A 23,929-nucleotide genomic window follows, 5' to 3' on the forward strand; every position below is an offset into this window, starting at 1 on the left:
GCTGTGATAAACCATCTCGCTGCACGGCCGGTCCAGTCTCTGCTCTAACTGGGTTGGCTTCTGGCTGGTCACTGTGGTCTGTGTGGCTTCCAGGGGACCAGCGGGTAAAGAACTGGGAGGACGACTCCCAGGTCGTACAGCTTGCTGGGAGACGGCCTGTTCACTCCCAGTGTGGCCTCAGCCCTGTCTCCCGGTGGCTGGCTCTCTGAGCCCTTAACCCCAGGCCTGGTAAGAGTGCCCTGGGAGGGGTCAGCGCTGTGGTGTAGAGGGTTAAAGCCCCGGCCTGCAGCGCTGGCATCCCCTAAGGGTGCCGTTTCAAGTCCCAGCTGCTCCACTTCTGATCCAGCTCTCTGCTAATGTGCCTGGGCAAAGCAGCAGAGGATGGCCCAAGTGCTTGGGCTCCTGCACCAACATGGGAGACCCAGAGGAAGCTCCTGGCTCCTGGCTTCAGCCTGGCCCAGCCCTGGTTGTTGCCGCTATTTGGGAGGTGAACCAGCGGATGGAAGACCCATCTCTCTCTCTCTCTCTCTCTCTCTCTCTCTCTCTCTCTCTCTGCCTCTCTCTCTCTCTGCCTCTCTCTGTAACTCTGCCTTTCAAATAAATAAAATACATCTATTAAAAAAAAAAAAAAAAGAGTGCCCTGGGAGGGCCCAGGAAACAGAGCTGGGATTTAAACTAGCCCTGGTGTTTGAGCCTCTGGGCTGCTGCTTTTAATAATTGCATGTGTTTTTTGTTTTGTTTTGTTTGTTTTGTTTTTTTGCGGGGGTGGGGGCTGAGGGGATGCAGCTGAGGGCTTCCTGTGGACGCAGAAAAGCTGCCATGAGGAGGGAGTGGGAGAAGGATCAGGGACACAGCAGGCACAGTGTCCTGGCCTGGAAGGGCAGTGGTGCCCAGTCCAGGAATCTTGGGTCTTGATAGCCCCTCCCCGCAGTCCGGTCCCTGCTTGGCTCATGGTGGCTGGGAGATTCCTGCTTCTCTTCCTAGTCCTGTTTCGAATGCCACATGGGAACACCCATGGCCACCTTGCGGAGTTACTGGTGCATATGTAGTCCCACAGTGGACTAAAAGGTGCCCGAGGCTTGACACACACTTCAGCGGTATGGTCACCCCTGCTGTAGTATGCGTTCCGTGTTGTTCCGCAGTGCCTGACACCTACAAGTGTTCATGGAGCAAGTGAATGAAAGATCTCCATTATGAACGTGAACATGAGCCCCTGCTACTGGTGGGGACTCCTCTCGCTACCCTACTGGTTTCAAAAGGGTCAGTCTGCCACGGTGAGTCTGGTGCTGGTGGGCCCAGGTCCCTGGCACTGTGCTGCAGCTGTGTGTCCTGGTCATCCCAACCCCGTGGGGACCTCGGGGTGAAAGAGTTGAGAACCTCCTGCCTCTCGGGATCTGCTAGCCAGGCTCGGTTGGCACCTTGCTTTCACATGCATCACACAGAGGCAGCCTTCCCTGACTCACTGTAGGCTGCAGGAGAGGCAGCAGGTGGCCTCATTCCGGGGGAGGGCCTGCTGTGGGCGTTTGGCCTCTGCGTGGGGCTGAGGGCAGTCGGGCGCTGGGCTGTGGCTAGGTGGAGCATGCTGAAGTCCCCAGTTCTTTCCGAGGGATCTGCACTTTACATTCAGAGCAGTGTTCAGGATGCTGTGAGACCATGAGCTCATTTTGTGAACCAGAAGCATTACTGCATAACTTTGGTGTTAGAAACTGCTGTGTGGAAGCCGGATCACCCGCCCTCCACCCCCGAGGCACACACATGTACTCGGGCTCTCGGTCACACGCTTGGGAGCACTAACAGTTAGTGGGGGCATCTGTTTAGATTCCAGAGCCATCCGGCAAAACCCGTCCACACCCATTCCCACCCCCACACTCAGAACACCATTCCTGGGTGGTGTGTGGACAGTCACCCGGGCAGTGACTCCGAAGGAAGCCTGGCGAGTGCATGGGTGTGAGGCCTGGCCAGGCTCAAGTTCATACTGCTGCTTCTCCTCTTGGCAGCCTGACTCTGGGCATTGCTTAACTTCCTTAGCCTCACTTTTCTCATCTGTGTAATGGGGATGATACTACTTCATAGGGTTGCTGTGCAGGTTAAACAAGGTTATGCATGGTGGCACACAGTAGGTGCTCAACAGGTGGTGACTGTCATTTCTCCAGTTCCCACCAGGTCCAGCCCGTTTGCCTTCTGCTCTTACCTGGGAGGAAGAAATGAAAGGTGTTCTGCTGGTGGGACAGAGCAGTCCCCTGGGCCGCGGGGGCCTGTGTAGATGCAGCTCATTCTCTAGCTCCCTGGGCATGGCCGTGTGGTCCACCCCTGCTGCACAGCCTCGGATTCCAGAGCTGTGCACCTTTGTGAGGGACTCTGCGGCTGCAGACCCTGCAGAGCGGGGCCAAGGGCTCAGCTTCCCAGAGATCAGCTGTGCTCCCGGGGAACCTGCCCGCCCAGGCCCCGGGGCTGACTACTCACGTGGGCGGGAGGAAGGCCTCCTTCTCAGCCAAGGAAAAAGTCCCCTTGTCTTTGCTTCACTTAAACTTACCCAGGGTGACCTCAGCGGAGGGTTGGGTGGAGCTGGAAGTGGAAACTGTACCTCCAAAGACCCCTTGGGCTCTTTGACCAATGGAAACAGGAGCAGGGCCACGGGTGCACCAGATATTATATAAGAAGCGAGTTGCCACATGGGGTGGGGGTCTCCCTGAGGGAGCGATTGCTGGCTGTGGTTTGTGGGGGCTGGTGGGGAGGGGGCCCGAGGCTTCCTTGGCAACCGTTCTCGCCCTTGCTTTTCCTGGAACGCGGCCTCGTGCTGTGGCCAGCCAGGGAAGGTGCTCCCTGTTCGCTCTGTCTCTCTGCCCGGCCACAGCGAGCTGGTGGTGAGAGCGTTTTTTCCAGGCAGAAGCTGCTGCTTCCAGGAGAAGGGGGAGGGGAGCAGCCAGGGCAAGGTTTATCGAGGCCAAAGCTTGGAGACAGGGAAGTGCACTGGGCTCGTGGCCAAAGCAGGGGTTCCCTCTTCTCTGGGGAAGTGGGGTCCAGAGCAGAGAGGAGATGGGGAACGATTTCCATCTCCAGCTTTTCCCAGTCTTTGGGCAACCAGGGGCCCAGTTCTAGCCTGCTGTTGCCAGTTCTTTGGAGAAGGAAGACTCCGGAGGTCAGAAAGTGATAACTTGCAACCCTGACCATGCACTGAGCTGGCCTTCCTCCTGCTGCCTGGCCCTGCTCGGGCTAGCCGCTCCTGAGCAAGCACCTGGCTGGTCCCCATCGCAGCCTGACTTTGCCTGTCTGAGGCCCCAGCAGTCCGCCCAGGGCCGGGAATCACTTCCGGGGCCGTCTTGGTCAACTACTGTGCTTTCAAATCGGGAAGCTGCAAGGCGGAGAGTTACTTGAAGTTCCTGGAGACCGCGTCCACTTTCATCTTGGGAGGGTGGGAAGAGGGGCAGCCCTTGGATCCTGCCGCTGGTGCCTGCCCCTGGCGGCGTGGAAGTTGGGAGGGCTGCTGGGGCGCAGGAAGAGCCCAGAGGAACACTGTCTGGGCTCCTGGGTGTGGCTCCGTCCTCCGTGGCTCCCTAGTTATTTGTGTGTGTGTGAGAGTTCGCTCCGCGGTTGGGAGGCTGGTGCTGAGTGAAAGCAGAAGTGCCCACACCGTGTCAGCTGTGCTGCACGCAGATTGGGGACCTTACGGGGACAGTTGTGAGAGAAGGGGGGCAGAGGCCCCTGTGCGTGGTGGCTGCTGGCGCTCCTTCCGCCCCTGCTGCAGCGCCTGCACGCTTGCGTGTCAACAGCCCTTCCATGTTGTTCACAGCTGCCTTTCCTCGCCGGCGGCTCTGGGCAGAAGAGGTGCCAAAAATAACGTGGCGGGCACTTCCCTTGTGGGACATTGACTGTGGCAGCCTCCGGACAGCCTTGCCTGCTCTCTGCAAGCCTGGCTTCTCTGCTCCCACTCCCTGTGGCCAGTCTTCCCCAGGCGATGGCGCCGGCCTTGTGTGGCTGTCATTCTTAAGAGTGAGCCAGGGAGGGTGGCGGCTCATCCTCCTCGCCCTCACCGGCCTGCAAGCCCTGCCAGGTGTTATCTGGGAAACACTCCTGCCCCACTGTGCCCCCGCAGGCACAGCTGAGCGCAGAGGAGGCCCGTGCTGGGCGTGCTCTTGCTCGTGGGTCCGTGGGCCAGGGGCCCTGCAGGACTTCTTGTCTCCTTGTCCCGCTCCTGCCTGGCCAGCCGTGCTTTCGGCCAGCTGTGGGACTGGAAGGGTCAGACCATTCATCTCCCCCAAGGTGGTAAAGACATAATCATGTCTGAGCTACTTCTGCCCAGCATGGGGCAAGGGAATCACATTAACCGAGTTCTACTTTGTGCTGTGTATTACCTCGTCTTAAGAGGATGTCATTGTGCCCGTTTGCTGATTGGAGACCTGAAGCTGTCAGGCTGGGCTTGGAGAAGGCAGTGCCCGTGCAGGCTGGCCCTTGTCCCTGCGGATCCCCTACTTAGGGCTGTTCTCATGTGCGCGGGAAGCCGTGCAGTCCGGTGATGGGAATATGGGCACCATTAGCCTGGCTGATAGGGGAGATATTTGGGGTTGGAAAGGGAGGGAGAGACTCCTGTGGCCAGCACTTCCCAGGTAGCCTCGAGGCCCTGCTGTGAGGGCTCAGGTGTTGCCCTGAGGGTTGCTGGCCAGCACTCCTGCACCAGAGAGGAGTGGAAAGACTGAGTTTAGGCCTCTTGGGGGAGCTTCCAAGTGTGGGTTCTGTCCCCCAGCCTCTGCAGTCCTGAGAACAGCTCTGGGAACCCCAGCCTGGGTGTGGGTGGGATCTTGGGCCTCCCCTCCTGGCTGCTGGGCCTGACCCCAGGCCCATGATTGCAGCTGCCTTGGCCCAGGGCCTGGAGAGCCTGGTTGGTGTGGACTTGGGGTTTGGGCTGGATGCCCCACTGGTGCCCGATGTGCTGTGCCAAAGGCCTCTGGGTGTATTTCAGGAACAATAAAGAATAAATCAGCACAGGAGGAAAGGCCCTGCAGCAGCTGTGCAGAGGCTAGAGAAATGCAAGGAATGTGCAGGCGTTTGGCAGAGGCCCTTGACCGGGCCTGAGCAAGGGAATGACACTGACTCCGTGGCCGGGCGGGCAGTACAGGCAACTCGCTGTGCCCACCTGCAGCCCTTCTGGGAGACTCCAGGCACCCACACTGAGACACCCTCACCCCCCACTGATGGCAGCGTGTTTTTGGGCTTCTTGGGCACTAGCAGGTGTGGGGAGCTATACTGCCCCGTTCTTTACTCTCACCCCAAACCAGCAGATACTCACCCTGCTCCTGGGCTACCAGGTGAATCTTGGCCTTTCCCAGAGCTGGCCAGGCTGGAGGGCCTGGTCTTACGGAGTAAGTAGCCTTGACCTCACACACACGTCCCTCTGCTCTGCTCCCTGCTGGATGCAGGCGGGCCACACCAAGGCCAAGGAGCCGGGCAGTCCCAGGTCTGGGGAGGAGTCTGCTGTGAGAACATCACCTGGGAGGCCCTGACCACTGCCTTATCCACATACCAGGTGTTTTTGGACAGGTGAGAGTACTTCACCTCCCAGTGTCATCGACCATGAGCTAGAGATTTGGAGCAACGGTCTCTGGAGTGTGAGCCCTTGCCATCTCCACTCTGGAGGATGTGCTATGAACAGCTTTTACTGAGAAACTTAAGCTCTGGGCAGAAGCATGTGGGAGTGTGGGTGGCTTGGCTGGGTTCTACTGCTCAGTGTCTTGGATGGGGGGACATTGGCATTCACAGGGTCCCAAGGATGGAGCTGGTTTGACCCAGACTTCAGGGTGTCAGGAGAAGGCAGGAGCCTGGTCCCCATGGGGATTTGGGCATCTGACAAGCAGGGAAGAGCCAAGGCTTTTGTTCTGTTTCTTAAAGATTTTTTTTATTTATTTGAAAGACAGAGTTACAGGGAGAGAGAGAGAGAGTCTTCCACCTGTTGGTTCACTCCCCAAATGGCTGAAACAGCCGGGGCTGGGCCAGAACAAAGCCAAGAGCTAGGAGCTTCATCTCCTAGGTGGTGCAGGGGCCCAAACACTTGGGCCATCTTCTGCTGCTTTTCCAGGCACATTAGCAGGGAGCTGGATTGGACGTGGAACAGGGATGCCGGCATCACAGGCAGCAGCTTAACCTGCTGCAGCACAATGTTGGCCCCAAGGCTTCGTTTAAAAATAAAACTTTAAAGCACTGTTGGCCAACCGTGGGTGCAGCGTTGGTGGGTGTGGCTTGCTCTTGGGCAGATGATGGTGAGCCTGGTTGGCCTCGTGGTTGGTAGTCAGCTGAAGCTTCTTCCCCTTCCGAGTCACTCACCTGCCGAGCCTCTCACAGCCACCTTCCCCAGCCAGCCATGCTTCCAGAGGTCACTGTGGTTTCCAGGCCAGCTCAGGTTGCTCTCCTGGGAGACGGAGGCTGCTGTAGCCCACAGGAGGTGCTGTCATCCATGCCGACAGCCCTGTGTGGCGTCCAAGCAGCATGCTGAGCCCAGCGCTTTAGGGCAGGGAGAGGTAGAAAGGCTGTGGACCCAGGTCAGCCTGGCCCCCATCCCAGCCTTGCCTCTCTATGCCCGTGACCTTAAGCAGATGTTTTTGTTTGTTTTCTTTGAGCTATATTTATTTGAGAGGCAGAGTGACAGAGGAAGAGACATACAGAGAGAGAGATCTTCCATCCACTGGTTTCCTCCCTAAATGGCTGCAACTGCTCCAGCCAAAGCCCGGAGCTACATCCTGGTCTCCCATGTGGGTGGCAGGGCCCGAATACTTAGGCCATCATCTGCTGCCTTCCTGTGTGCATTAGTAGGGAGCTGGGTTAGAAGCAGAGCAGCCAGGGCTCCCAACTGGCGCTCCGATGTGGGTGCTGGCTTCACAGGCTGCGGTTTAACCCCCTGCACCACAACACTGCCCTGCGTGGGGTGGGGGTGCGGGTTGGAACGCTCAGATCTTTTCAGGTTCCTTGTTAAGACAGGGGGCAGTAATAGCTACCTCATGGGGATTCATAGGATAAGGGGGATGGGTGTTGTGCCGCAGCAGCGACGCTGACCCTTGGCACACCTGCAGCCCACGTTGGAGTGTGTGGTTCGAGTCCTGGCTGCTCTGCTTTCTATCCAGCTTCCTGCTCATGTGCATCTTGGGAGACGGAGAGTGATGGCTCAAGTACTTGGGTCCCTGACACCCACTTGAGTTCCAGGCTCCTGTCTTTGGCCTGGCTCAGCCTTGGCTGTTGCATGCATTTGGGGACTGAACCAGTAGATGGAAGATGGAATCTCCCTCTCTCTCCCTGTCTGCCTTTCAAATAAATAAAAATAAAAGTTAAACACAGGGAAAAGTCTGTAGAGCGCCTGGTGCACAGTAGCTCCCGCAAGAGATGTCAGAGGTGTTGACGAAGCCTTGTTTGGGTGATGTTGGGGTTAACCTTGGCTCCAGGCTTGGCCCAGGTCTCCCCAAGAGGCAGGGTCTGTTGGAATGGAGGCGGGAAGCATTATTATCGTAGTCTTTGGCTCTGGGGCCCTGCCATGCTCCTGGCTGTGTGTCCTCAGGCAAATTTCTTTCTTTCTCTGGGTTGCTCTGTGGAATGAGGAATTGGATTAGGGAACACCGGTCTCCCTTGAGACTTGGAATCTGTTCAGCTTTCACAGCTGGGCCCTGCTTTGCCAGTTGGCTCTGCAGAGAGGCCTGGGCCACCTTAGCTCCTGCTGCGGCCCTGAAGCGTCCAGCTCCCCCTGCGGTCGCCACATGGCAGCGCTGCTGTGGGCTCACTCGGCTTCCAGGGGCGGCTTGGGTGCCCGGCGGACTGTGGCCAGGGCTCTCTGGAAGGGAGGTTATGTGCTCTGCAGGAATAGCAGCAGCTGTGGGAGGGAGCAGCAGGAAGGCAGAGTCCACGGCTGGCCTGTGAGGGGCTCACGTGCAGCACCGCTTACACGACAAGGGTAGACTTGGCGTTTCCTGGGGAGAGGCAGGCAAGGAGCGGGGACTTCGAAGGCAGACAATAAGGATTGGAGTCCTGCTTCGGCCTCTTTAATAGCAGAGCCAACTTCTACAGTTTCTCCAAGGCCTTCCTGTCCCTCAGCTGTTTGGATGCCAGGATCAAGCTTGGGGTCAGGTTCAGTGTGTGTCTGGTGTGGGGGGATGGGTGAGGGGCTTACCCAGGCTTTACCCCCGGGTATGAGATCTGTGGCTGCCCAGAGCTACGCGTGGGGTGGAGAGAACACAGGCCACAGGGGAAGTGGCAGGTTACTTGTGATCTTTCTTTCCTATCCATTTCCCAAGTTTCCTTCTGTTTTTGATCTCCATGCTGATCAGAGAACACACCATGGTTCTAAGCCTCTCGAATCGATTGAGACTCGTTTTACGGCTTACTTCAGGATCCATGCCGGAGAATGTCGGGCGTGCTGTCCAGGCGAGTGTTTTCCATCGCTGGCGGAGCGTTCTGCAGGTGTTTTAGGTCTCGGCTTTGCGGAGTTCAATTCTTCCAGGCACCATGGACCCCGTTGAGTTGTGCTGTCCACCAGCAAAGTAGAGGGCTGACACCTGTGGCTATTCCTCTTGCATTGTCTCTTGCTGTCTTCCGTGCAGGCAGTTTCTGCTGCACGTGTTATGGGGCTCTGTTGTTGGGTACATGCGGGTGGGCAGCTGTTAGAACCCTGCCCCCCCCCCCCCCCCCGGACAGGGACACTTGTATTGTTATGAAATGTGCTTCTTGGGCTCTCATAACAATTTTGTGTCTTAAAGCCTTTTGCATCCGCTATGAGCCTGGTCATACTCTGGAGTCTAGTAACTTCTCTTTTGGTTACTGTTTGTATGATGCCTCTTTTCCTATACTTTTTTTTTTTTTGACAGGCAGAGTTAGTGAGAGACAGAGACAGAGAGAAAGGTCTTCCTTTGCCGTTGGTTCACCCCCCTAATGGCCACTATGGCCGGCGCACTGCGCTGATCCAAAGCCAGGAGCCAGGTGCTTCCTCCTGGTCTCCCATACGGGTGCATGGCCCAAACACGTGGGCCATTCTCCACTGCCTTCCCGGGCCACAGCAGAGAGCTGGACTGGAAGAGGAGCAACCAGGACAGAATCCAGCGCCCCAACCGGGACTAGAACCCCCGGGGTGCCAGCGCCGCAGGCGGAGGATTAGCCAAGTAAGCCGCAGCGCCATCCTTCCTATACTTTCAACCTCTGTATGTCTCTGAGTGTGAAGCCTGTCTAGTAAACGCATATAATTGGGTTGTGTTTTTCAAAAAGTTTGCTCAGCCGGCCTCTGCCTTTTCATTGGAGGGGTTAATACATTTACATTTAAAATGGCTGTTGTTGGCAAGGTAGGGTTTATGTCTGCTGTATGGTTTTTATTTTTATTTTTTCCAAAGATTTATTTTATTCATTTGAAAGACAGTTACAGAGAGAGGTAGAGACAGAGAGGTCTTCCATCCGCTGGTTCACTCCCCAGATGGCTGCAACGGCCGGAGCTGCGCCAATCTGAAGCCAGGAGCCAGGAAATTCTTCCAGTCTCCCACGGGGATGCAGGGACCCAAGGACTTGGGCCATCTTCTGCTTTCCCAGGACATAACAGGGAGCTGGATCAGAAGAGGAACAGCCGGGGATAGAACCGGCGCCCATATAGGTTGCCGGCACTTTAGGCCAAGGCTTTAACCCGCTGTGCCACAGTGCCGGCCCCATTGCTGTATGGCTTTTATATGTCTTATGTTGTCCCTCTGTTCTTTCCTTTTGTGTTAAGCAGGTATTTTTGAGTATGCCGTTCCTGGCCTGAGAAATGACACAAGAATAAGGGTTAAATGAGATACCTAGCAGATCGTCCGCACTCAGTAAACCTGGGCGCTCAGCTGGGCCTCAGGCACGAGAGGCCTGGTCTAGGAATGGTCTAGAGCAAAGTCCCCCTGGGGCTCTGAAGACCATCTCAGGTCTCCTGGGCAGGGCACTGTGGGGTACAGTGTGAGGCCTAGGGAACTTGGCCATCCTAGACCTTCTCCCTCCATCACCGCCTGGGTGGCTTATGAACCCTTGCCGATCCCCCATCCTGCTCCCCAGCCCTCAGCCACACCCCTGCCCCAGTCTGCACCCAGTGACATTTGAGAATCACTGCTCATCACTGAGACAAACTGCAGAGTGTGACAGAGAGAGAGAGAGAAAGTGGTTTGGAGTTGGCAGGCTTGGATTTGGATTCTGGCCCCTCACTCCTGAGCTCTGTGATCTGGGACAAGTTCCTGCCGAGAGCCGAGCTCTGCTCTCTCAGTTGGGAATGTGCTGTTATACAAGTAAGCGGCAGTCAGGCACACAGGGCCCGCAGTGGGTGCTGGTGGCTGTTGCCCCAGGCTGCGGGAGCTCATGACGGCGAGGTTTCTTTGGTTCCTGGATGCAGTTGTGTGTCCCCACTCCCCCCCCAGAGACAGACACCAGGGAGCAGTGCTCAGCTGCTGGAGCAGACCCCTAATTCTCTGACAGCCACCGGGGCCCACGGCCTCCAGGCCTTGCTGCTCCCAGCCTCCGGGCAGAAACAGAATTGAAGGAGCATATGGGATGGTGGTGTGAGAGCACCAGGATTCAGAAGGGGTGACAACAGCGCGTGTGAAGGCTGCCTTGGGGGGGCGGAGCTTGAAGGAAGGGAGATTGTTAGTGTGGAGGCAGGGCTTCCAAACAGAGGGAAGAGCTCCAGCCAAGGCTCAAAGTGGGGGGACTCTCCTGGGGGTCCCCTGCACTCCCTGAGTATATCTGCAGCCCCTCCCTGCACAGGCCATCTTGCTTGATAATTACTCTGTGTGTGTGTCTCCCGGCTGGACTGGCAGCTGTGTGTGCTGGGACCCGGGCCTTGTCTCCTGTGTCTCCCCGGTGCCTGGCTTGCAGCCAGCACTCAGCAGATGCTTGTGGAGTGGATGAAGGGGCAGGAGGCAGACCTGCAAGACTGCACACGGCGTGTGTGGTCGGGAGGCGGCAGGGTGAGGCCGTGGGAAGGGAAGCCCCTGTGAGTGGCCTCCGCTGTGTCTTGGCCCAGAGCAGAGGCTGGCACTGGGGTGCTCAGCACAAACTCCAGAGAGCCCCGCCTGAGACCTGCCGGGAGGGGGGGGGAGCAGCTCTCCCAGAAGCAGAAGGAGAAACTGGAGCAGCCTCTGGTGGTGGGAGCCCCACAGGGCATGGAGAGGGTGGCAGCAGACAGACCAAGGGCCCCAGCTTTTCCCAAGTGGCGCTCATCAGAGGTTCAGTTGCTGGAGCACCGGACTGCAGGGACATTTGCCAAGCCTGTTGTAGAGACAGCTAAGCCTGCGTCTTCCACGGTACTCCCGCTGGGAATCCCGAGTCCCGCTGGAGGGGGCTTTCTTGGGCTGCCTTGACCGTGAGGGAGACGTCCAGTCGCCGCGGTGTCGACAGAAGCTGACCCTGGAGCCATCCTTTCCTGGCTTTGCCCGTGACTCTGCCTTTTTCTGTGCATCAGCTTCCCCGCTGTAACTGGACCTGCTTACAGTGGCTTCCCTTGGCTATCCTAGGGATGTCTGTGGGGTGGGAGGGGAGGGAGATAACTGGATGGAGACCCGAGCTCGCCCTATAAGACAAAGGATCCCCCTCTTGTCCACAGCCCTTTAAAAGCAGCCCAGTGTCGGTTTTTTACTGTCAAAGCTTGAACTGTAGCCAGCTGCAGCGCCAGCCGAGGGTCGGAGCGCCACCGGCTTGATGGCTGAGCCCCGGGGACTCCCACCTCACAGCCTGTCGGCCTAGGCTGCATTTCAGGGCTAAAGTTCAGTCTAGAGTGGGATGATCCAGGACTGTGGACTGGGAACGGGCCAGATCTCCCAGGGGACGTGGCACTTGTGGGAAGCAGGTCCACCCCTACTGCATAGGAACACCCTTCCTTATCGGCTTGCAAACCCCTTGAGACCAGATCTCGTGTGTTCAGTGGCTTGGAGAAACGGGGCCCTCTGGCCTGTGTGTGAACTCCCAGTTGCAGGCACAGGCATTGCAGACGGCTGCTGTGTGTCCAAAGGGAAGGTTTGTTTGGGGCTGGGCAATTCTAGTTGGCCCGGGATGGCAGTTCCAGGCCACTTGCCCAGTCTGGCTATAGCCAGAGGCTCTAGAGTATCAGAGCTTTTCAGGATGGAAGCTTGGCCTGGGGGCCAGCTGGGCCATGCTGGCCTCCTCCAGGGAGGGCTCCTGTGGTGGCCCCTGGCGTCCCAGCCAGACCTCTGTGTTTTAAGGCAGAAGGTGAACAGTCTCACGGGTTCATGTCCCTAGGCTAGGGTGGGAAGCCTTGGTGGGAGCATGCAGGCTGGCCCTTGTCCAGGTGGCCTACAAGTGGTGTGGGATATCAAGTGAGAGTCCAGGGGTGCATGGCTTGTGGGCCAGCAGTTGGAGAAGCACTTGTGTGCCTGGGGCTAGGGAGGGGAGGGAGATCGATTCGGAGGCAGAGCCTTTTCACCTTGTCTTGGGGACCTGGGGAGCTCTGGTGTGCATCAGGAGACAGACTGGAGGTCAGGTCCAGGCGGGACAGGGTGGGAACACTGGCTGAGTGGCGCCTCTGCCCAGGCACGGCTCTGACTCACCTTGGGTGAGTCTTGAACGAGCATCCCAAGAGGCAGGTACACACCAAGTGCCAAGGTCCAGTGGTCAGTAGACTGCCCCGTGGAGCCTGCCCGTCTGCTGGGGATGAGGAAGTAGGCCTCTGGGATTTCGTGTGCTCAGCACGGTGGCGGGGGTCAGGAGGTGTGATGGGCTCAGAGGTGACAGCCTGTTCAAGGCCCGGAAGCAATGCAGGGAGTGCACGCAGGGCTCTGGACGCAGGGGGTGGAGTTTAGACTTTGCTCTGAGATTGCATGTTGGTGCCCGGAGAATCCCACAGTGAGATTCCGGGCCCCGTCGGATTCCGTGCTCTGCTCTGTCTTGCCCTTGAGTGGACATGCAGGAGCTCTGACTGCCCCTTTCCCTGGTGCTGAGCCGGCGGGCTTGCAGTGCCCAGGTTTGAAAACAGGAGCCTAGAGCTTTTTTTTTTTTTTTTTTTGACAGAGTGGACAGTGAGAGAGAGAGACAGAGAGAAAGGTCTTCCTTTAGCCGTTGGTTCACCCTCCAATGGCCACCGCGGCCGGCGCAACGCTTCTCCTGGTCTCCCATGGGGTGCAGGGCCCAAGCACTTGGGCCATCCTCCACTGCCTTCCCTGGCCACAGCAGAGAGTTGGCCTGGAAGAGGGGTAACCGGGACTAGAACCTGGTGTGCCGGCGCCGCTAGGCGGAGGATTAGCCTGTTGAGCCACGGCGCCAGCTTAAAAACAGGAGCCTAAAGCTTTAAAAGCTGAAGGAGCCGGGCTCCTCCAGTCGGCTCTTAATGCCCAGGTCAGAACCTGCACTTGCTAGGGTCAAACTGGGCACCTCCTCCCTGGCCTGTGTGACCTTGACTCTTGAGGGTCGCTTTTCTCAGATAAATGCTCCAAACGTCCCAAGTAGGCCAGTGACTTTCCTGGTCCCTTCAGTGGCCGTGGCCTGGCCCCCTTGCCCTGTGGCAGGTGTGTACTGGACTGTTCCTGGCCTGGGTGAGCACACAGCTGGGCTGCTGGTGGTCCCTGGGGGAGCAGTGTGTGTTGGCTGCCATCCCTGCAGGGCGGGGTGTCACCATTAGTGCTGAACATGCAAAGCCCTCTTAAACACCTTCCCCTCTTGTGTCTGCAAAGCCCACGTGGGCTCCCCACTGGTTTCTTGGTGTGCCCTGCTTTTCTTGTAGAGAGAACATGCTTCTCACCGTAACTCCCCAGGAACGCCTCCGAACTCCTAGGCCTTTGGTATTGGCTCTCGCCTCGTCTTTGGCCGGGAAGAACTGTTGGTCTGCTCAGGGATTGGTTGCAGGAGAGAGGAGCCTGGAGGGAGAGTGAAGAGAGCGAGGCGGACAGTCAGACAGACTGATGAACCGGCTGCAGAGTCTGGGCCCCTGGGGCTTGCGGGTTTCCTTCTGCCCTGTTCTGTCTTGCGCCCATTGTCAGAGGCCCTGCTGCTGGCCCGTGGGGTGAGCTGCCTGCAGGGGTTCCTCTTTACTCTCTCTTCCCGGCAACCTCGGGACTTGGCAGCCTTCAGAGAAGGTGCTCTCCTTCCTGTTCCTTGTCAAGGAAGGCCAGGCTGGCTTTCACCCGAGGGAGAGAGGAGTGGCGAGCGAGGTGGAAGAAATGGGAGGAAGTGGCTGGGGCCTGCGCTGACTTGCAGGCTGCGAAAGTCTGGTGGGGAGGGCTGGAAGCCCCATCAGCAGCACCCAGAACACAGCCCGGGATGGGGTCGCAGGGGCCGGAGAGCCCATGCCCAGAGGGCAGGACCGCAGCAGCCAGGATCAGACCCCCTGCAGGTGGACCGACCTCAACACCTGTTGGCCCGGTGGTGAGGCGCTTCCTCTGCTTCCTGTGGGTCTGAAGAGGTCTGCTGTATTTGGGGAGAGTGGGAGAGGATGACCTGCCAAGTGTTATGTCAGCATGACGGGCTCCCGAGCCAGTGAGGAGGGGTATCTGTCCAGAAAACCCTCGCGGTGGGGTGGTGAGGCGCACACTGTGGAAGGAAGTGGCCTCTAAGTGGCTTATCTTGGAGACACTGAATGAGTTTGATTTTGGAGTCAGAGAGACCTGGGCTGTGGGGCCGATGCTGTGGCACAAAATGGGTAAAGCCGCCTCCTGCAACACCAGCATCCCATATAGGCACAGGTTCTTGTCCCAGCTGCTCCATTTCCAATCCAGCTCCCTGCTAATGGCCTGGGAAAAGCAGTGGAGGATGGTGCAAGTGTTTGGGCCTCTGCTACCCGCATAGGAGACTTGGATGAAGCTCCTGGCTTCTGCCTGGCCATTGTGGCCATTTGGCAAGTAAACCAGCAGATGGAAGATCTCTCTCTTTCTGTAACTCTTTCAAATAAATAAATACATCTTAAAAAAAGAGAGAGACCTGGTTCAAGTTCTGACTCTGCAGCAGAATCACTGTGTGACCACAGGCAAGTTACTCAGCTTCTCTGAGCCTTGCAAAATGGGGGTTAAGTTAGCAAAGCCTGCCTTCCTGAGGCTGTTTTGGGAATAAACGGGTGCAAAGCACTTAAGACAGGCTGGCTCAGATACACATTATCATTATTGCTACTTAGCGCCCTCTGCCTGGCTGGGCCCCTCTACCCTTCCTCCTGGCTTCTCAGTCATCTCCTGCTCTCCCTGCCCCCTCCAGCCCCAGCCTTTGTTCCCTTGGGGTCCCAGGCCTGAGTGTCCATGCTCCTGTGCTCTTAGTGCTGGGGGGGGGGGGGCTGCAGCAGGAAGCCTGGGGTGATTCAGCCTCCCCTGGACCAGGCCCCTGATTCGTTCTAAGCAAGTCCCAGTCCCAGCTTCAGAGACTCTTGGTGCCTGAGTGGTGGTCCCCCTGGATGTGCAGGGGAGGGTGTGGGAGGAGACCGGCTGTGGGTGCACCCCTGTGAGACCTGTTTCCTGCCTCTGTCACCTCCCCTGGGCGGGAGTCCTGTCCTACAGCCTCATCCCAGTGTCCACCCCTGCTTCTCCCAGCTCCTCAGTAGCCACCCCCGAGCCTGGGCCCCTCCACCAGGCACATGCTGGCACCTGCGGCCAGGCCTGCCTGTCCTTTGGGGCCTCCCTAGTTCAGGCCCCAGGCCCCGAGCCCGGGCTACTGCTCCCCAGGCACCAGGGCTGGCGCTGGCAAAGGTGGGGTGCTCCCCTCCCCTTGCCTCACATGTTCTTCCTTCCTTCCTCCATCCCCCCCTGCAGAGGCCAGCTTCTAGACGGCGCTTAGAGAGGTGGAGCCACACAGTCCCACTCCGCAGCTTCTAGGCGCCAGGGTGCTGTTGTCTGGGGGCTGGCTTTTAGTCTGCCCAGAATTCCCTGCTGCCCGGGAAAGCCTATTTAAAACAAGAGGAAGGGGCTCGCCCTCCTGTCCCAGTCCTCTCCCACCTACAGGGGTGGCTCGGGTGTTCCTCCCGCCTCTGCGCCCACCCGCCCCTCCCCCGCCATTTTCCATTAGTAACCACGCAGGGGGTGCACGCGGGAGGATTTTTCTGGCTCCGTACAGGGCCGGGAAGCTGAGGAAGGAAACCGAGGAGGAAGTTCCTCCCCTGCTGGGTGCTGGGTGAAAGTGAAAGACAGGGAGGGGGCCGCAGGTGAGTCACGCGGACCGGGCGGGCTCCAGGCGCGCCGGGCTGCGGAAGCGTGCGGAGAGCGATAGCCAGGGGCGGGGCGCGCCGGGCCCCGGGGCGGGGTCGGGGCTGGCGGGAGTCACGCTCCTGCCTGCTCAGCCCCTGCCCTCTGCCGGCTCCCTGGGAACTGCTGGGGCCGCTGGGGCCGCGGAGCCTGCAAGGCCCGGGTCCTGGGACCTGCAGGTGTGTTCTCCAGCGCTGCCTGAGCTGTCCGCCCTTGACCACCCCTCCCAGCCCCAGGGACCCAGGACAACCCTTGCTTGGGAAGAGGCGGGCCACGTAGCCCCCTCCTACCCACCGCACTCCCAAGGGCTTCCCAGGGAGAAAACCAAACACCACCACCACCTATGTGAAGAAAGAAAAAGTCTTTCCACGCTAGTAACTCTGTAAGTTGTGAAATACGGGTCTGGGTTCTGTCTGTTCTCAGCAGGATAAACAGAGCAACCTTTTGAAAAAAAAAAATCAAAACAGAGACAGCATTGCAGTCTAGATATATCAAGGAGAACCCTTTGGCACTTAAGTCCTAGTGCACTGTCCCCTCCACACCCCCGCCCTCCTCCCCTGCAGGAACCATTCTGTGCTTTGCAAACCCCCCTCAGTGGGGGGCTTTCTGGCAGGGAGGGGGCAGCAGGCAGCTGCTGACCAGCTCTGGCCTGGATCCTGCCTCCAGCCAGCCAGGGCTGCAAAACAGGTTCTGTGCTAGTTTGGGAAAGACTGGCAGGCAGCGCCCCACCCAGCAGCTCTTCCCAGGGGTGGGGCTAGGACCGCAGACACCCTTCTGGGGCCTCACCTGCAGGCCTCAGACAGAGTGAAGGCCTGTGAGCCTGGCCTGGGCCCTGGGCTCTGCAAGGGCTCGCTTGTCGGTGGGGGTGGGGGTGGGGGGTGTTGCACAGGAGTGGCCATGTTGGGAATGACCCCTCTCTTCCCACTTCCTGTGTCTGAGATATGCTCTGGGTGTCAGAGAGACATTGGCCAGGTCTGGATCTTTCCGGCTCTGGTGGAGAGCTACTGTGTGGACGGATGTACAAGCACGGCCAGGCCTGGCTGCCCCGGGGGCTGGCGCCTGGCTCCAGAGGAGTAAGGAGCCTAGTAGGGCCTTTGCTGCCCCCTTTCCCAGCTTGGTTGGAAGGGCTTGGCTGTCAGCTCCACTTGCATGGGCCTTTTGTGCAGTGCACAAGTCGCACAACCTGATTCTCTAGTCCTGGAGCTAACCAGGTGGCGGGGTGAGAGGCGAGTCAGAGTGCCTAGGGAGGTGCTGGAGTTCTGCTGCCTTCCTGGCCACACCCCCCACAGCTCCTGCTTCTGCCTCACCCGCGCTGCGCTGTGGCCCTGGACTCATTCTTTGACTGCCGTGGGAGGCCTCGGAGAGAGCCCCCTGTCACACTTGGGGTAACATCAAGGTTGCCGGGAGGCTGTGGCTGACGCTGTTGCTACCCTTCCCTCTGCAGGCTCCAGGACCCCGCGAGCAGCATGAGCCGGGAAGAGTAGAGCAGTCCAGAGCCTCTCGGAAGAGGAAGGAAGAGCTCCCCCAACAGCAGCATCGGCCTCATGGGCAGTTGGTGAGGTAGCTCTCCCTGCTCCGTTGTCCACACCATGAACCTCCAGGCCCAGCCCAAGGCTCAGAACAAACGGAAGCGGTGCCTCTTCGGGGACCAGGGAGCGGCTCCCAAGGAGCAGCCGCCCCCGCTGCAGGCTCCACAGCCGGCCCTCCGGGGCAAAGAGGAGCCGCAGTACGGCGCGGGGCTGGGTGCGGGGCTCGAGGGGCCCGCAGCCGCCTCCACCACCTCTCAGCCTGTGGAACTGCCCCCCGCCAGCAGCCTGGCCCTGCTGAACTCCGTGGTGTACGGGCCTGAGCGGACCTCGGCAGCCATGCTGTCCCAGCAGGTGGGCTCGGTGAAGTGGCCCAACTCCGTGATGGCTCCCGGCCGGGGCCCAGAGCGCGGCAGCAGCGGCGGCGGCGGCGGCGGCGTCAGTGACAGCGGCTGGCAGCAGCAGCCCGGCCAGCCTCCGCCGCACTCCACGTGGAACCGGCTCTCCCTCTACGGCGGACCCAAGGGGAGCCCTCACCCTGGCGTGGGGGTCCCCGCCTACTATAACCACCCCGAGGCCCTGAAGCGGGAGAAAGGGGGCGGCCCGCAGCTGGACCGCTATGGCAACGCCGTGCGGCCCATGGTGCCGCCCAAGGTGCAGCTGGAGGTGGGGCGGCCCCAGGCGCCGCTGAACTCTTTCCACGCAGCCAAGAAACCCCCGAACCAGACGCTGCCCCTGCAGCCCTTCCAGCTGGCGTTCGGCCACCAGGTGAACCGCCAGGTCTTCCGGCAGGGCCCGCCGCCGCCCAACCCCGCCACCGCCGCCGCCGCCGCCGCCGCCTTCCCCCCGCAGAAGCCGCCGGCGCCGCCGCAGGCAGCTCTGCCACAGATGCCGCTGTTCGAGAACTTCTACCCGATGCAGCAGCCGCCCGCGCAGCAGCCCCAGGACTTCGGCCTGCAGGCCGCCGGGCCGCTGGGGCAGCCCCACCTGGCGCACCACAGCATGGCCCCCTACCCCTTCCCCCCAAATCCTGACATGAACCCCGAGCTGCGCAAGGCCCTCCTGCCGGAGTCGGCCTCGCAGCCTGTGCTACCTCAGCCCCAGGTCGCCTTCCCCCGCCGCTCCCGCCGCCTCTCCAAGGAGGGCATCCTGCCTCCCACCGCCCTGGACGGGGCCGGCACCCAGCCCGGGCAGGAGCCCGCCAGCAACCTGTTCCTCCATCGCTGGCCCCTGCAGCCGCCGCCCGCCGGCCCCCTGGGGCAGCCCCATCCCGAGGCTCTGGGGTTCCCCCTGGAGCTGAGGGAGTCACAGCTGCTGTCTGACGGGGAGAGACTGGCACCCAACGGGCGCGAGCGGGAGGCTCCCGTCATGAGCTCGGAGGAGAGCATGCGGGCGGTGGGCACAGGGGACTGTGGGCAGGTGCTGCGGGGCGGGGTGATCCAGAGCACGAGGCGGCGGCGGCGCGCGTCCCAGGAGGCCAATTTGCTGACCCTGGCCCAGAAGGCGGTGGAGCTGGCCTCGCTGCAGAGTGCAAAGGTGAGCGTGGCCTGGGGTGCTGGCCAGGCTGGGCAGGGGGCAGGGCAGCGTGAGGGCTGCGGAAGCCTAGGGAGAATGAACCTTGCATACTTCAGGGCGCGTGGGTGCAGGGAAGGGAAGCTGGGACTGACACAGGAAGGGCTGGTGGCTAGCAGCGTGCAGCCCACCACCGCGGGGTCACCGTCCCCTTCCCCTGGGACCTGGCCAGCGGGAGGCTGGAAGCTGGGGCCGTTTCCAGACCCAGTTTGCTGACAGCCATAGACTGGTCGTTACACAGTGGCTCAGAAGGTCAGAACGAGGAACTGCCGTTTAACATCAGTTCATTTTGTTGTGTAGATGGGATGCAATAAAATAGATTTTTTTTAAAGATTTCTTTAGCCGGCGCCGTGGCTCACTAGGCTAATCCTCTGCCTTGCGGCGCCGGCACACCGGGTTCTAGTCCCAGTCGGGGCACCGATCCTGTCCCGGTTGCCCCTCTTCCAGGCCAGCTCTCTGCTGTGGCCAGGGAGTGCAGTGGAGGATGGCCCAAGTGCTTGGGCCCTGCACCCCATGGGAGATCAGGATGAGCACCTGGCTCCTGCCATCGGAACAGCGCGGTGCGCCAGCCGCGGCGGCCATTGGAGGGTGAACCAACGGCAAAAAGGAAGACCTTTCTCTCTGTCTCCCTCTACTGTCTACTCTGCCTGTCCAAAAAAAAAAAAAAATTTCTTTATTTATTTGAAAGGTGGAATTACAGAGAGGCAGAGGCAGAGAGAGACAGCCTCCATCCACTGGTTCATTCCTCAGATGGCTGCAATGGCTGGGCTGATCTGAAGCCAGGAGCCAGGAGCTTCTTCCAGGTCTCCACCTGTGTGCAGGGGCCCAAAAACTTGGGCCATCTTCTATTGCTTTCCCAGGCCATAGCAGAGAGCTGGATCAGGAGAGGAGCAGCCGGGACTTGAACTGGCGCCCATATGGGTTGCTGGCACTGCAGGAGGCGGCTTTACCCGCTACGCCACAGTGCTGGCCCCAGAGTTGATTTTTAAAAATAGATGGTAATGTTGGGGAGGATGAGTGAGCAGTATTTCAGCACCTGTGTTGTGCTTTTCATTTTTTTAAATGCTTCCTCACAGTTTATCCTGAAACCCAACAAGAAGGGTGCTGTCATGTATCCTCAGTTTTTTTACAAGATGTATTTATTTATTTGAGAGTGGGAGATACAGAAAGAAAGAGATCTCCCATTTACTGGTTCACTCCCCAGATGGCCACAATGGATGGAGCTGGGCCGACCTGAAGCCAGGAGCTTCTTCCAGGTCTCCCACGTGGGTGCAGGGGCCCAAGTATTTGGGCCATCTACTGCTTTCCCAGGCCATCAGCAGGGGAGCTGGATCGGAAGTAGAGCAGCCAGGACTCAAACCGTCAACGTATAGGATGCTGGCACCACAGGCAGAGGCTTAACCTACGATGCCACAGCCCCAGCTCTGCATCCCCCATTTGTAGCTAGAGAAGCTGAGACCCAGGTAGGATTTGCCGCGGTTGCATCTCTGGGTGAGAAGCTTAGTGTCTGCATCCACAGGCAGCGTCAGCCCCTTCCCGCACTAGAGGGAGGGCTCAGCCCTCGATGTTTGTAGCGCCAGGCAGATATGTAAGAGGCTGCAGGATTTACCCTATGCTCGGGGTACCCACTGCTCCTGCCAGCTACCCATGGGGGAACAAAACACAAAGACCATCATTCATCTCAACACAGGTTTCCTGATTTTTTTTTTTTTTTTTTTTTTTTTTTTGCTGAGACATTTAAAAAAATTATTTGTTTATTTGAAAGGGAAAGTTACAGAAATAGACACAGAGAGATCTTCCATCCCCTGGTTCATTCCCCTCAAATGGCTGCAATGGTTAGGGCTGGGCCAGGTTGAAGTCTGGAGCCTGGAACTCCATCTAGGTCTCCTGGGGGCCCAAATACTTGGACCATCTTCCGCTGCCTTCCCAGGCACAGTAGCAGGGAGCTGAATCAGAAGCAGAGTAGCTGGGACCTGAACTGCCCCTTCTATGGCGTGCTGGGGTTGCAGGCGGAAGTTTAACCTACTGTGCCACAATGCCGGCACCTTGCAGAGAGATTTTAAGAAATACTTGGATACTCTTTCATGTGCTACCCATTGCACAGGCCAAATGAGGCATATGTAAAAGCCACTTGGGGGCTGATGGCCATGGGTGGACCCCTGCTCCAGCCTGGCTGGGAGGACCTGACAGAAGAGAGGTCACTGGGAACGTGGTGAGAGGAGAGATGGTCAGGGAAAGGCCAGATTGTCAGAGTCCATCGGGGACCCTGGATTGAACAGGGGTGGGGGTCCTAGAGCAGCAAACCAGGCCTTCCCTGCTGAGCTCACTCCTCTTCCCCGCTCTCTTCCAGGATGCCAATGGCGCGGAGGAAAAGCGGAAAAGTGTGTTGGCCTCAACCACGAAGTGTGGCATGGAGTTTTCTGAGCCTGCCTTAGCTGTCAAGCGGGCACGAGACGAGAGCGGGATGGTCCCTCTCATCATTCCGGTATCCGTGCCTGTGCGGACCGTGGACCCCACCGAGGTGGCCCAGGCTGGCGGTGTGGACGAGGACGGGAAGGGTGCTGAGCAGAACCCCGCGGAGCACAAGCCATCGGTCATTGTCACCCGCCGCCGGTCCACCCGGATCCCTGGGACGGAGACCACAGCTCAGGTATGAGAGGAGGTGCAGAGGCGTCCGCCCCCTCTGGTGGCCACTCCTGAGGCCTTGGGCCCTTTGGGAGGGTTGCAAGGAGGTGGCAGAGAGAGTGTTTTTATTTTCCAAATCAAACCTCTGGATGCATGTACAAACGGGACAAGACGGTTGTATACTTGGAATTGAGACTGGGGACATGGAGGCCGTGTGAATCACAGTTCAGATTAGCAGATTTTCGCTGGGCCCCTCATGTGCTGGAGGCCATATGCTGGGTGCAGAACGCAGAGATGTTTGCTTGTTCTGCCAGTACTGAGCTGTCTGTCCTGAAATTGACCGCTGAGATTGAGATTTTGTCTATTTCTTTCCTTTCCCATCCCCACTTGTTCTACAGATTATTAGGGCAAGTACTCGTCTGTAGCTGGATTAGACATTCAATCATTGTTTCTTTTGTCTGCAGTAATGCTTTTGCCTTCTAAAGTCCAGTTTGGTGCCGTGGGTTAAGGCACCACTTGCAAAGCCCACGTTCTATATTGGAGTGCATGGTTAGAGTCTCGGCTGCTCCACGTCCAATCCAGCTTCCTGCTAATGCATCCTGTGAGGCAGCAGGTGGATGGCTCACGTGTTTGAGCCCCGGCACCCATGTGGGAGACCTGCATGGAATTCCAGACTCCTGGCTTCAGCCTGGTCCAACCCTGGCTATCGCAGGGATTTGAGGAGTGAGCCAGCGGATGGAAAACCTGTCTCTCTGTCACTCTGTCTTTCAAATAGATGAAAATAAACATTTGAACAGTAAAGTCTAATTTGAAAGCTAAAGTCTATTTAGCTTTTAGCTTTCTTTTGGTTAGTGTCTGCAGGGAGTATATCTATCCTTTTACCCTCTTTTGTGTATCCTTCACTTAATATATCTTTTCAAGTGGCTTTTAATTGGGATTTGTTCTTTTCCAGTCTAGCAATCTTTGTCTTTTAATTACAGTATTGATATGGGTTACATATTTTCTGAGTGTCTATTTACTTTAAATTGATGAACAAAAATCGTATGTGTTTACTGTGTGCAACATGATGTTTTGATACATGATGGGTCTTCCAAAAAGTTAATGGAAAGTGAGTATTATGAAAAAACTACGGGAATAGGTGGTTGGCTTAGCAGTTAAGGTGCCGCATGGGGACCCTGCATCCCGTATCAGAGTGCCTGGGTTTTAGTCCCAACTCTGTTTTCAGTTCCAGCCTCCTGCTTATGCACACTGGGAGGCAGCAGGTGTACCACTCAAGTAGTTGGGTCCTTGCCCATTGCGAACCCAGAGTGAGTTTCTAGCTCCCAGCTTTGGCCTAGTCCACCTCCAGCTGGTGTGGGCGTTTGGGGACTGAACCAGCAGATGGCAGATCTCTGACTCTCTGCCTTACAAATTGAAAAATAAATAAATAAAATCATATAAACATTAAAAAAAAACCCTGTGGATATCAAAATTTTTGTCCCAAAATAAAATGATCTTTTAAATTTCACTTTTCCATGGACTTTTTGAAGTGCCTGCCTGTGTCTACATTGGCACATGGCTACATCAAGCTAATTATCATGGATTACCTCCCATACTAACCACCTTTTTTGTGCCAAGAGCACTTCAGTCTCCTCTGTTAGCAATGTCCAGGGGTATGAGGCACCCTGTCGTATAATGTATCTCTCACTGGAACGGTGTCTCCGCTGGCCGGCATCTCCCCAGTCCGCAGCCCTCAGCCCTTGGCAACCGCCAGTCATTGTGCTCTCTGCTCCCGAGTTGTCTTTTGTAGGTCACACTGGTGCCGTTTACGTCCAGTGTCATTACTGCTGTCGGCGGGCTGAAAGCTGCCGTTCGCTCTGAGCTTGCTTTCTGTCCCATCCTGCCTTTCCTGTGTTCCTTTCTTCCGTTCTTTGTGTTTTCCTCGGGGTTCATTGGGGTTACCATGAATTAGCAGTTCTATATCTTGATTTGTTTCTCTTTTAGTAATCATCCTAGCAGCTCTCTTACTTGGATTTCTGCAGCAGAACAAAGCCCTGTGGGAGGGGATTCGAGCGACTGTTTGCTCAG

The 23,929-nt window shown here is 57.9% G+C and overlaps 1 protein-coding gene across 4 annotated transcripts in view; it reads left to right on the forward strand.

The window, feature by feature from the left end:
* The window catches only part of MIDEAS (mitotic deacetylase associated SANT domain protein), a 75,983-nt gene that overhangs the window by 34,880 nt on the left and 17,174 nt on the right, over positions 1-23,929 (forward strand). For all 4 annotated transcript variants that reach the window (XM_062181183.1, XM_062181182.1, XM_062181185.1 and 1 more), the window contains 2 exons: positions 17,584-19,201; positions 21,588-21,887. In XM_062181183.1, coding sequence (XP_062037167.1) covers positions 17,729-19,201; positions 21,588-21,887 — 1,773 coding nt within the window. In that variant the 5' untranslated portion in view covers positions 17,584-17,728. The remainder of the gene's footprint in view (positions 1-17,583; positions 19,202-21,587; positions 21,888-23,929) is intronic.

The sequence above is a fragment of the Lepus europaeus genome, chromosome 22, assembly GCF_033115175.1.
Source record: "Lepus europaeus isolate LE1 chromosome 22, mLepTim1.pri, whole genome shotgun sequence".
Taxonomy (NCBI): Eukaryota; Metazoa; Chordata; class Mammalia; order Lagomorpha; family Leporidae; genus Lepus; species Lepus europaeus.